The 13310-nt window shown below is 57.9% G+C and overlaps 1 protein-coding gene across 25 annotated transcripts in view; it reads right to left on the reverse strand.

Annotated features, from left to right (window-relative positions):
* NR1H3 (nuclear receptor subfamily 1 group H member 3) overlaps positions 1-13310 on the reverse strand; it is a 475049-nt gene that overhangs the window by 175695 nt on the left and 286044 nt on the right. For 11 of the 25 annotated variants that reach the window (XM_085646590.1, XM_085646587.1, XM_085646586.1 and 8 more), the window contains one exon: positions 7616-7698. The exons of 8 other annotated variants lie outside the window; for them this stretch is intronic. In XM_085646590.1, coding sequence (XP_085502716.1) covers positions 7616-7658 — 43 coding nt within the window. In that variant the 5' untranslated portion in view covers positions 7659-7698. The remainder of the gene's footprint in view (positions 1-7615; positions 7699-13310) is intronic. 6 more of the 25 variants (XM_085646596.1, XM_085646594.1, XM_085646593.1 and 3 more) reach the window with 3 other exon arrangements.

The following is a 13310-nucleotide window of genomic DNA, read 5'->3' on the forward strand; positions in this document are numbered from 1 at the left end:
GAGGCAGCACCATCGAAGACTGCACCTGCTGCACCGAAGGACGAGCAAAGAGAGGCTGCACCTGCTGCACTGAGAGACCAGCAAAGAGAGGCAGCACCATCGAAGACTGTACCTGCTGCACCGAGGGACCTGCGAAGAGAGGCTGCACCATCGAAGACTGCAACTGCTGCACCGAAGGACCTGCAAAGAGAGGCTGCACCATCGAAGACTGCACCTCCTGCATTGAGGGACCAGCAAGGAGAGGCTGCACCATCGAAGACTGCACCTGCTGCAACAAGGGACCAGCAAAGAGAGGCTGCACCATCGAAGACTGCACCTACTGCACCGAGGGACCAGCAAAGAGAGGCTGCACCGATGCGGGCTGCACCTGCTGCACCGAGGGACGAGCAAAGAGAGGCTGCACCGTCGAAGACTGCACCTGCTGCACTGAGGGACCAGCAAAGAGAGGCTGCACCATCGAAGACTGCACCTGCTGCACCGAGGGACCAGCAAAGAGAGGCTGCACCATCGAAGACTGCACCTGCTGCACTGAGGGACGAGCAAAGAGAAGCTGCACCATCGAAGACTGCACCTGCTGCACCGAGGGACCAGCAAAGAGAGGCTGAACCATCGAAGACTGCACCTGCTGCACCGAGGGACGAGCAAAGAGAGGCTGCACCGCCAATGAATGCACCTGCTGCACTGAAGGACCAGCAAATAGAGGGTGCACCATCGAAGACTGCACCTGCTGCACTGAGGGACGAGCAAAGAGAGGCTGCACCATCGAAGACTGCACCTGCTGCACCCGAGGGACCAGCAAAGAGAGGCTGCACCATCGAAAACTGCACCTGCTGCACCGAGGGACCAGCAAAGAGAGGCTGCACCATCGAAGACTGCACCTGCTGCACCGAGGGACCAGCAAAGAGAGGCTGCACCATCGAAGACTGCACCTGATGCACCGAGGGACCAGCAAAGAGAGTCTGCACCATCGAAGACAGCACCTGCTGCACCGAGGGACCAGCAAAGAGAGTCTGCACCATCGAAGACTGCACCTGCTGCACCGAGGGACCAGCAAAGAGAGGCTGCACCATCGAAGGCTGCACCTGCTGCACTGAGGGACCAGCAAAGAGAGGCTGCACCGTCGAAGACTACACCTGCTGCACCGAGGGACCAGCAAAGAGAGGCTGCACCATCGAAGACTGCACCTGTGATTTTGGCATAGGGCAGCGCAGTGAGTCACCTTGCTGCGCTGTCCTACATCAAAGTGAGAGGTCAGGAATGCAATACAGTACGTTTGTGTCCTTTTTCACTGCACTGGTGCGGTTTCGGCTGCCTAGCACCAACGCGGGCACCCTTGCACCATAGTACAAGTGCCTGTATTGTCAGCAGGATTGTTTTTGTACAGAGTGCAGCACTTATAAGAAAAGGAAAAAAGGAGGAGCAATAAACATTTTTCCTCGTGATGCCTCACCCAGGTAGGTGTAAGGTTTTGGCGCATCCTCAGGTTTACATGCTCTCGTAAATCTGGGGCAGCGTTAAAATTCACTGGTGTTGTGTGGAACACCGACCGCAACGCCCGTGGAACGCCTCCAAGACGCAGAGTAAGGCAAGGCAGCGCTTCTGCCTTGCTCCATATCTACGAGGCCATGCGAAAAAACTCAAAGTGGCTTTGCGTCAACTCATAGATATGGATTTGTAATCTGTCCCACCAGAGCGTCGCAAAAAGTTACACTCCTGCGGTGCAAGGGGCTCGTACATAAGACCCTCAGTGCTCAAGGGGTGGTTCACCAGCGAGCGCTACTCCTTACAAGTGATGATCTTCAGGGCGCTCTGTGCAGAGGTGGGTGCGGTGACAGAGAGCTCTGTGCAGAGGTGGATGCGGGGACAGAGAGCTCTGTGCAGAGGTGGATGCGGGGACAGAGAGCTCTGTGCAGAGGTGGATGCGGGGACAGAGAGCTCTGTGCAGAGGTGGGTGCGGGGACAGAGAGGTGCAGAGGTGGATGCGGGGACAGAGAGCTCTGTGCAGAGGTGGATGCGGGGACAGAGAGCTCTGTGCAGAGGTGGATGCGGGGACAGAGCTCTGTGCAGAGGTGGATGCGGGGACAGAGAACTCTGGGCAGAGGTGGATGCGGGGACAGAGCTCTGTGCAGAGGTGGATGCGGGGACAGAGAGCTCTGTGCAGAGGTGGATGCGGGGACAGAGAGCTCTGTGCAGAGGTGGATGCGGGGACAGAGAGCTCTGTGCAGAGGTGGATGCGGGGACAGAGCTCTGTGCAGAGGTGGATGCGGGGACAGAGAACTCTGGGCAGAGGTGGATGCGGGGACAGAGCTCTGTGCAGAGGTGGATGCGGGGACAGAGAGCTCTGTGCAGAGGTGGATGCGGGGACAGAGCTCTGTGCAGAGGTGGATGCGGAGACAGAGAGCTCTGTGCAGAGGTGGATGCGGGGACAGAGCTCTGTGCAGAGGTGGATGCGGGGACAGAGAGCTCTGTGCAGAGGTGGATGCGGGGACAGAGAGCTCTGTGCAGAGGTGGATGCGGGGACAGAGAGCTCTGTGCAGAGGTGGATGCGGGGACAGAGAGCTCTGTGCAGAGGTGGATGCGGGGACAGAGCTCTGTGCAGAGGTGGATGCGGGGACAGAGAGCTCTGTGCAGAGGTGGATGCGGGGACAGAGAGCTCTGTGCAGAGGTGGATGCGGGGACAGAGAGCTCTGTGCAGAGGTGGATGCGGGGACAGAGAGGTGCAGAGGTGGATGCGGGGACAGAACTCTGTGCAGAGGTGGATGCGGGGACAGAGAGCTCTGTGCAGAGGTGGATGCGGGGACAGAGAGGTGCAGAGGTGGATGCGGGGACAGAGAGCTCTGTGCAGAGGTGGATGCGGGGACAGAGAGCTCTGTGCAGAGGTGGATGCGGGGACAGAGCTCTGTGCAGAGGTGGATGCGGGGACAGAGAGCTCTGTGCAGAGGTGGATGCGGGGACAGAGAGGTGCAGAGGTGGATGCGGGGACAGAGAGGTGCAGAGGTGGATGCGGGGACAGAGCTCTGTGCAGAGGTGGATGCGAGGACAGAGAGCTCTGTGCAGAGGTGGATGCGGGGACAGAGAGGTGCAGAGGTGGATGCGAGGACAGAGAGCTCTGTGCAGAGGTGGATGCGGGAACAGAGAGGTGCAGAGGTGGATGCGGGGACAGAGAGCTCTGTGCAGAGGTGGATGCGAGGACAGAGAGCTCTGTGCAGAGGTGGATGCGGGGACAGAGAGGTGCAGAGGTGGATGCGGGGACAGAGAGCTCTGTGCAGAGGTGGATGCGGGGACAGAGAGCTCTGTGCAGAGGTGGATGCGGGGACAGAGCTCTGTGCAGAGGTGGATGCGGGGACAGAGAGCTCTGTGCAGAGGTGGATGCGGGGACAGAGAGGTGCAGAGGTGGATGCGGGGACAGAGAGGTGTAGAGGTGGATGCGGGGACAGAGCTCTGTGCAGAGGTGGATGCGAGGACAGAGAGCTCTGTGCAGAGGTGGATGCGGGGACAGAGAGGTGCGGAGGTGGATGCGGGGACAGAGAGGTGCAGAGGTGGATGCGGGGACAGAGCTCTGTGCAGAGGTGGATGCGGGGACAGAGCTCTGTGCAGAGGTGGATGCGGGGACAGAGAGCTCTGTGCAGAGGTGGATGCGGGGACAGAGAGGTGCAGAGGTGGATGCGGGGACAGAGAGGTGCAGAGGTGGATGCGGGGACAGAGCTCTGTGCAGAGGTGGATGCGAGGACAGAGAGCTCTGTGCAGAGGTGGATGCGGGGACAGAGAGGTGCAGAGGTGGATGCGGGGCAGAGAGGTGCAGAGGTGGATGCGGGGACAGAGCTCTGTGCAGAGGTGGATGCGGGGACAGAGAGCTCTGTGCAGAGGTGGATGCGGGGACAGAGCTCTGTGCAGAGGTGGATGCGGGGACAGAGAGCTCTGTGCAGAGGTGGATGCGGGGACAGAGAGCTCTGTGCAGAGGTGGATGCGGGGACAGAGAGCTCTGTGCAGAGGTGGATGCGGGGACAGAGAGGTGCAGAGGTGGATGCGGGGACAGAACTCTGTGCAGAGGTGGATGCGGGGACAGAGAGCTCTGTGCAGAGGTGGATGCGGGGACAGAGAGGTGCAGAGGTGGATGCGGGGACAGAGAGCTCTGTGCAGAGGTGGATGCGGGGACAGAGAGCTCTGTGCAGAGGTGGATGCGGGGACAGAGCTCTGTGCAGAGGTGGATGCGGGGACAGAGAGCTCTGTGCAGAGGTGGATGCGGGGACAGAGAGGTGCAGAGGTGGATGCGGGGACAGAGAGGTGCAGAGGTGGATGCGGGGACAGAGCTCTGTGCAGAGGTGGATGCGAGGACAGAGAGCTCTGTGCAGAGGTGGATGCGGGGACAGAGAGGTGCAGAGGTGGATGCGAGGACAGAGAGCTCTGTGCAGAGGTGGATGCGGGAACAGAGAGGTGCAGAGGTGGATGCGGGGACAGAGAGCTCTGTGCAGAGGTGGATGCGAGGACAGAGAGCTCTGTGCAGAGGTGGATGCGGGAACAGAGAGGTGCAGAGGTGGATGCGGGGACAGAGAGCTCTGTGCAGAGGTGGATGCGAGGACAGAGAGCTCTGTGCAGAGGTGGATGCGGGGACAGAGAGGTGCGGAGGTGGATGCGGGGACAGAGAGGTGCAGAGGTGGATGCGGGGACAGAGCTCTGTGCAGAGGTGGAAGCGGGGACAGAGCTCTGTGCAGAGGTGGATGCGGGGACAGAGAGCTCTGTGCAGAGGTGGATGCGGGGACAGAGAGGTGCAGAGGTGGATGCGGGGACAGAGAGGTGTAGAGGTGGATGCGGGGACAGAGCTCTGTGCAGAGGTGGATGCGAGGACAGAGAGCTCTGTGCAGAGGTGGATGCGGGGACAGAGAGGTGCGGAGGTGGATGCGGGGACAGAGAGGTGCAGAGGTGGATGCGGGGACAGAGCTCTGTGCAGAGGTGGATGCGGGGACAGAGCTCTGTGCAGAGGTGGATGCGGGGACAGAGAGCTCTGTGCAGAGGTGGATGCGGGGACAGAGAGGTGCAGAGGTGGATGCGGGGACAGAGAGGTGCAGAGGTGGATGCGGGGACAGAGCTCTGTGCAGAGGTGGATGCGAGGACAGAGAGCTCTGTGCAGAGGTGGATGCGGGGACAGAGAGGTGCAGAGGTGGATGCGGGGCAGAGAGGTGCAGAGGTGGATGCGGGGACAGAGCTCTGTGCAGAGGTGGATGCGAGGACAGAGAGCTCTGTGCAGAGGTGGATGCGGGGACAGAGAGGTGCAGAGGTGGATGCGGGGACAGAGAGGTGCAGAGGTGGATGCGAGGACAGAGCTCTGTGCAGAGGTGGATGCGGGGACAGAGCTCTGTGCAGAGGTGGATGCGGGGACAGAGAGCTCTGTGCAGAGGTGGATGCGGGGACAGAGCTCTGTGCAGAGGTGGATGCGGGGACAGAGAGCTCTGTGCAGAGGTGGATGCGGGGACAGAGCTCTGTGCAGAGGTGGATGCGGGGACAGAGAGCTCTGTGCAGAGGTGGATGCGGGGACAGAGAGCTCTGTGCAGAGGTGGATGCGGGGACAGAGAGGTGCAGAGGTGGATGCGGGGACAAAGAGGTGCGGAGGTGGATGCGGGGACAGAGAGGTGCAGAGGTGGATGCGGGGACAGAGCTCTGTGCAGAGGTGGATGCGGGGACAGAGCTCTGTGCGGAGGTGGATGCGGGGACAGAGAGCTCTGTGCAGAGGTGGATGCGGGGACAGAGAGGTGCAGAGGTGGATGCGGGGACAGAGAGGTGCAGAGGTGGATGCGGGGACAGAGCTCTGTGCAGAGGTGGATGCGAGGATAGAGAGCTCTGTGCAGAGGTGGATGCGGGGACAGAGAGGTGCAGAGGTGGATGCGGGGACAGAGAGCTCTGTGCAGAGGTGGGTGCGGGGACAGAGAGCTCTGTGCAGAGGTGGATGCGGGGACAGAGAGCTCTGTGCAGAGGTGGATGCGGGGACAGAGAGCTCTGTGCAGAGGTGGATGCGGGGACAGAGCTCTGTGCAGAGGTGGATGCGGGGACAGAGAGCTCTGTGCAGAGGTGGATGCGGGGACAGAGCTCTGTGCAGAGGTGGATGCGGGGACAGAGAGCTCTGTGCAGAGGTGGATGCGGGGACAGAGAGCTCTGTGCAGAGGTGGATGCGGGGACAGAGAGCTCTGTGCAGAGGTGGATGCGGGGACAGAGAGCTCTGTGCAGAGGTGGATGCGGGGACAGAGAGCTCTGTGCAGAGGTGGATGCGGGGACAGAGAGCTCTGTGCAGAGGTGGATGCGGGGACAGAGAGCTCTGTGCAGAGGTGGGTGCGGGGACAGAGAGCTCTGTGCAGAGGTGGGTGCGGGGACAGAGAGGTGCAGAGGTGGATGCGGGGACAGAGAGCTCTGTGCAGAGGTGGATGCGGGGACAGAGAGCTCTGTGCAGAGGTGGATGCGGGGACAGAGAGCTCTGTGCAGAGGTGGATGCGGGGACAGAGAGCTCTGTGCAGAGGTGGATGCGGGGACAGAGAGCTCTGTGCAGAGGTGGATGCGGGGACAGAGAATTCTGTGCAGAGGTGGATGCGGGGACAGAGCTCTGTGCAGAGGTGGATGCGGGGACAGAGAGCTCTGTGCAGAGGTGGATGCGGGGACAGAGAGGTGCGGAGGTGGATGCGGGGACAGAGAGGTGCAGAGGTGGATGCGGGGACAGAGAGCTCTATGCAGAGGTGGATGCGGGGACAGAGTGCGTCAGTGCAAATGCGTGGAATGATGTGAAGAAGGCAGGACCAATGTGCATTCGGGAATTGTGTCTAGCTGAATAGGTCAAAGGGCATCAGCGGAGCTGTGTGTACGGTTTGATGTGACCAGACCTTCGGGACTGGACAGGTGTCCATTGGAGGAGCAGTGTGTGCGCCTTGGTGTGTCCAGATGTAGGAAGGCCCGCAGGTCAGGGCTGAGGGGGCTCAGCAGAGCTGTGAGTGAAGGGGCAGCCTTTGAGAGCTACGGGTCAGGAGGGAGCAGCCCCACCCGGTGTGGGGTGCACTGATGCTCGGGAATTAGTGGGTACAAAGGGGAGGGGCACTGGGCTGCGCCGGGATCCCATCTCCAGCCGCCAGTGGGAGCTGGAGGGCAGCGGGAGTGAGCAGACCTCGGGGGTCCTTCCAATGTGTATGTCCCTAAGCTGGACTGCAGCCTTGGGGCCCCTCCACCGCCCTGAATCCCGGGCACAGGCAGCTTCTGTGATGCCCTCAGCTGCTGCAGGCCGTGCTGGACCTCTGGGCCCCGGTGCACTGCGCCGATTGCACCAGGGGAGCCACGCCCCTGCTTCACTCCATGCCGCTAGGCCTCAGGCAAACTCCACACTCTGCCCACACACAACTCTTCAGAAAGGATCAATCGACAAACTACACAACAAATGGGGGGCCTCTTCCTCTGCCATCCGAGAGCACGCTGGAGCTTGGTCGGCGCTAGGAAAGCGCTATATACAGTTCACTGCAATCTTTGTCCCTGTGGGGGGCAGAGCCCGGGGTGGGAGAGCCCCTCTGCTCTGAGGCCCAGATAATACAACACATCCACACTCTGTGCTAGGAAGACACCCGTGCACCCCACACAAAGCTCTCACCCTGACCGAAATGGCTGACATTCGTCACTGACAGCGTGGACATTTTCCGCACAGGCCCCGCTCACGCCGGACAGGTCTTCATACTGGGAAACAAAAACAACAGAGAAGATTCAATGCTACAGAGGAAAACAAGGAAGGCAGACAACAATCTTCAAAGAGTGCACAAAAGACGAGACTCCTTCAAAAGAGCACAAGGGGAAGGGACAGTGGACACGGGGCTCTGTCCCTCCCGTGGGGTGAGCTTCTGAGCCGGCGGGTGGCACTGTGTGCCTGTGTCAAGACGGCAGGATGTGTGCTCTTGTGCGCTCTCCTCACACGGGAGTCCCACTCCCCCCACTCATGTTCACTCTCCTAATAAACCAAATGCCTCCGCAGACCTATCGCGCCCCCTCTCATGAACCCGTCACCCCGAAATATGTCCATTCCCCATTCTCCTTGTGTCAACCCTATAGCTGTTCATTCTCCTTGTGTCACCCCGAAAGCTGTTCATTTACCTTGTGTCACCCCTATAGCTGTCAATTCCCCATTCACTTGTGTCACCCCCAAAGCTGTCCATTCATCTTGTGTCACCCCTAAAGCTCTTCATTCACCTTGTGTCACCCCTGAAGCTGTCAATTCACCTTGTGTCACCCCTATAGCTATTCATTCACCTTGTGTCACCCCTAAAGTTGTCCATTCACCTAGTGTCATCCCTAACGCTGTCCATTTACCTTCTGTCATCCCTAAAGTTGTCCATGTACCTTGTGTCACCCCTGAAGCTGTCCATTCACCTTGTGTCACCCCTATAGCTATTCATTCACCTTGTGTCACCCCTAAAGCTGTCCATTCACCTAGTGTCATCCCTAACGCTGTCCATTTACCTTCTGTCATCCCTAAAGTTGTCCATGTACCTTGTGTCACCCCTAAAGCTGTCCATTTACCTTGTGTCACCCCAGAAGCTGTTCATTCACCTTGTGTCACCCCTAAAGCAGTCCATTCACCTTGTATCACCCCTAAAGCTGTCCATTCACATTGTGTCACCCCAGAAACTGTCCATTTACATTGTGTCACCCCAGAAGCTATTCATTCACCCCGTGTCACCCCTAACGCTGTCCATTCACCTTGTGTCACCCCTGAAGGGATCGGCACCGCAAGCTTCAGACACCTTTGCCCTGGGTACAGTGCGTGGGCATCGCACCCTGGGGCACGCGGTGGGTCATCGTTACCCACACGCATAGGATGAAGGCCTGACCCCTGACCCGATGGAGGCACTCACTCAACCCAACCTCACCCCTGCCTCAGCAGCACGAGGCCTGGCTGCTTCCTCCTGGCCTTTGCTTCCCACTGGGCTGAAAAAAACACCACGAGATCAAAGGCGCCTCCGAGGCGTGTTTGCATCATCGGGGAACTTTGTCCTAGAGCTGCTGGGAACTGCAGGAGGAAGAGAAACTGCTGACCCCAGGCCTCGAGGCGCCCAGAGGCCGACAACACCAGACGTCGAGGCGCCCAGAGGCTGCCATCCATCACCCCACACCAGGCATGGAGACACTGAGAGGCTGCCACCCACACCGGGCAGGGAGGTGCTGTGAGGATGGCACCCACTCCCCTCACCCAAACCACCCACACCAGGCACGGAGGTGCTGTGAGGATGGCACCCACTCCCCTCACCCAAACCACCCACACCAGGCACGGAGGTGCTGTGAAGGTGGCACCCACTCCCCTCACCCAAACCACCCACACCAGGCACGGAGGTGCTGTGAGGATGGCACCCACTCCCCACTCCTCTCACCCAAACCATCCAGACCAGGCACGGAGGTACTGTGAGGATGGCACCCACTCCCCTCACCCAAACCACCCACACCAGGCAGGGAGGTGCTGTGAGGATGGCACCCACTCCCCACTCCCCTCACCCAAACCACCCAGACCAGGCAGGTAGGTGCTGTCAGGATGGCACCGACTCCCCACTCCCCCCACCCAAACCACCCAGACCAGGCACGGAGGTGCTGTGAGGATGGCACCCACTCCCCACTCCCCTCACCCAAACCACCCAGACCGGGCAGGGAGGTGCTGTGAGGATGGCACCCACTCCCCACTCCCCTCACCCAAACCACCCAGACCAGCCACGGAGGTGCTGTGAGGATGGCACCCACTGCCCACTCCCCTCACCCAAACCACCCACACCAGGCAGGGAGGTGCTGTGAGGATGTCACCCACTCCCCACTCCCCTCACCCAAACCATCCAGACCAGGCACAGAGGTGCTGTGAAGATGGCACCCACTCCCCACTCCCCTCACCCAAACCATCCAGACCAGGCACGGAGGTGCTGTGAGGATGGCACCCACTCCCCTCACCCAAACCATCCAGACCAGGCACGGAGGTGCCGTGAGGATGGCACCCACTCCCCTCACCCAAACCACCCAGACCAGGCACGGAGGTGCTGTGAGGATGGCACCCACTCCCCACTCCCCTCACCCAAACCACCCACACCAGGCAGGGAGGTGCTGTGAGGATGTTACCCACTCCCCACTCCCCTCACCCAAACCATCCAGACCAGGCACGGAGGTGCCGTGAGGATGGCAGCCACTCCCCACTCCCCTCACCCAAACCATCCAGACCAGGCACAGAGGTGCTGTGAGGATGGCACCAACTCCCCTCACCCAAACCATCCAGACCAGGCACGGAGGTGCCGTGAGGATGGCACCCACTCCCCACTCCCCTCACCCAAACCATCCAGACCAGGCACAGAGGTGCTGTGAGGATGGCACCCACTCCCCTCACCCAAACCATCCAGACCAGGCATGGAGGTGCCGTGAGGATGGCACCCACTCCCCACTCCCCTCACCCAAACCATCCAGACCAGGCACAGAGGTGCTGTGAGGATGGCACCCACTCCCCACTCCCCTCACCCAAACCACCCACACCAGGCACGGAGGTGCCGTGAGGCTGCGACCAGATAAGTGCATTTCTTAATGTTTTTAGTGAATAGTATCCGCAGCCGGTGGACCAGGAATAACTACAGAGATCACGTGGTACAGCCTCTAGTAATGCCCTCTTTCCCCTGCTAGCCTCTAGCGTTCAAAGTCCTTTTAACTAATGGATGTGATATGTTGTCAAGAATTACTTGATGATAGGGGCTGTGCTGAGCATGTCTGGATGTGCTATCAAATCTACATTTTGAGAGCAGATTTTCCCAAGCATTCCCTTTTCAGCTTTAGTCTCTGTCAGGCCGTCAAATGACTTTTGCTGAGGGACTGGTCGAGCTCTCCTTTTAGAGGGGGGGGGGGGAGGGGTGGTGTCTGGTTAACAGGCATCTGTAGCCTACAGTGTTTAGAGTTCAGTGAGGGAGGGGGTAGTGAAAAGAATCCCTGATTTTACCACCTGTAATTACGCCATCCAGCCTTCCATTCAGGGGAGAGGTGGAGGGCTGTCATTTGTTGACAATGGCCGCTTGATGCGATCTGTCATTGACTTGATTTATGGTCAGTTTGAGGCAGTGGCTGAAGCGTTGTTGCCTCGTGAGTTAAAAAGATATCTCTGATACCCTTAGGACCAACCTTTAGCCATTTGCAGGCACTGATTACAAAATGACACACCCAAAAGCCAACCCAATGCGTGATGGGAGTCAGACTTACACAGAGTAGTTTAGGGTAATTACAAGAAGCCTTGCAGTGCAGCGCATGCACGCTGCGCTAGGCTAGACCGAAAAATAGAACATTGACAAAGTCAAGTGGTTTCTCATATGTGAGAGCTATTGGCTTTTCAGTGTATTTGAAGAGTCAAGCAACGCACAGGGAGGGAGCACGTGGAAAGCAAAAATAGGCAAGCAACGCACGGGAAGGAGCACGGGGCAAGCAAAATAGGCAAGCAACGCGGGGGGCATGTGGCAAGCAAAAATAGGCGAGCAACATCACGGGGGGGAGGAAGCATTAATGACGAGCAAGGAAGGACGCAGGTAGAGAGGAAGGAAGGGCAAGCAACGCAGGGGGAGGGGGCACGGGGCAAGCAAAAGTTGGCAAGCAACGACACGGGGGGTGGAAGCATTAATGACGAGCAAGCAAGGATGCAGGTAGAGAAGGAAGGAAGGGCAAGCAACGAAGGGGGTGGGGGCACAGGGCAAGCAAAAATAGGCAAGCAACGACACACGGGGGAGAAAGCATTAATGACGAGCAAGCAAGGACGCAGGTAGAGAAGGAAGGAAGGACAAGCAGGGGAGGGGGCACAGGGCAAGCAAAAATAGGCAAGCAACGCACGGGGAGGGGGCGCAGGGCAAGCAAAAATAGGCAAGCAACGACACACGGGGGAAGCATTAATGACGAGCAAGCAAGGACGCAGGTAGAGAAGGAAGGAAGGGCAAGCAATGCAGGGGGAGGGGGCACGGGGCAAGCACAAATGGGACAGCAACGACACGGGGGAAGCATTAATGACGAGCAAGCAAGGACGCAGGTAGAGAAGGAAGGAAAAGCAAGCAACGCCGGGGGAGTGGGCACGGGGCAAGCAAAAATAGGCAAACAATGACACAGGGAGGGAGGAAGCATTAATGACGAGCAAGCAAGGACCCAGGTAGAGAAGGAAGGAAGGGCAAGCAATGCAGGGGGAGGGAGCACGGGGCAAGCGAAAATAGGCCAGCAACGCAGGGGATGGGGCACGGGGCAAGTAAAAATAGGCAAGCCACGACACAGGGGGAAGCATCAAAGATGGTCAAGCAACAACACAGGTGGAGGAGGAGAGGCAAGCGATAACAGGCAACAATGACGCATGGGGTGAGGGAATAAGAAGAAAACAAGCATTTACAATGCAATAGGTCTTGCAATTGCGAGCTTCTGCCCTATTGGTATTGTAAATGGCAATGCCTTTTATAATATTAAAAGGCATTGTCATTTACAATTCCAATAGTTCAAACCTTTGCATAAGCGATACCTATTGCAGAGTGCGGAGTCCGTAAAGGCGCTGCGCTCAGTCTTAAAGTGAAAAAAAAAAAAAGAAACAGAGCACAGTGTCCCTGAAGCGGGCACCATGCTCAGTATTAAAGTGAAAAGAAAAAAAAGAAACAGAGCGCAGTGTCCCTGAAGAGGACGCCTCGCACAGTATCAAACTAAAAAAAAAACCACGGTGTCCCTGAAAAAGGCTCCGCGCTTAGTATGAAAGTTTGAAAAAAAAAAAAAGAAACTGAGCGTGGTGTAATGCCAGTAGCCCTATTGCATTGCAAATGCTTGTTGCGTATTGGCAGCTGGTCTTCACGCGCTGAACGTAAAGCCTTACAATGGCACCGACTATGTTTGGTAAGTCTGATGCACAATTTATATTTATCGTATCTGAAGTGGCTGATGCCTTTGTGACTGATTCGGAGACGGTGACAGTCTGTGTGATACAGTGCTTGTGTCTGTCGCCTGAGACAGTATAACTGTCTGAGGAGAGCTCCTTCCCATAGTTTCCTCAGGCAGAGCCCATGTGCGTGTACTTTGGCTAATTTTAGCCCGCTACGTCTAGTCCACTGAATCTTAGTACAGATTTGGCTGGAGGAGGAGTGCTCGATTTCCAGCTGTTAGTGATTTTTATTACGCACAGCTGTATAACTGCACGAGACATTTACCTGTATTTCACATTCCCATTTCATGCGCGTATTATAGAAGAAAGTCGGCCAGTAGTTAAATCGATCCTTTTAGCCTCCAGCTGTTTTTTTATACATGTGAAATTAACATGCCATTTTCACTGCCTT

The sequence above is a fragment of the Triturus cristatus genome, chromosome 3_1 (genome assembly GCF_964204655.1).
Source record: "Triturus cristatus chromosome 3_1, aTriCri1.1, whole genome shotgun sequence".
In the NCBI taxonomy this organism is placed as follows: domain Eukaryota; kingdom Metazoa; phylum Chordata; class Amphibia; order Caudata; family Salamandridae; genus Triturus; species Triturus cristatus.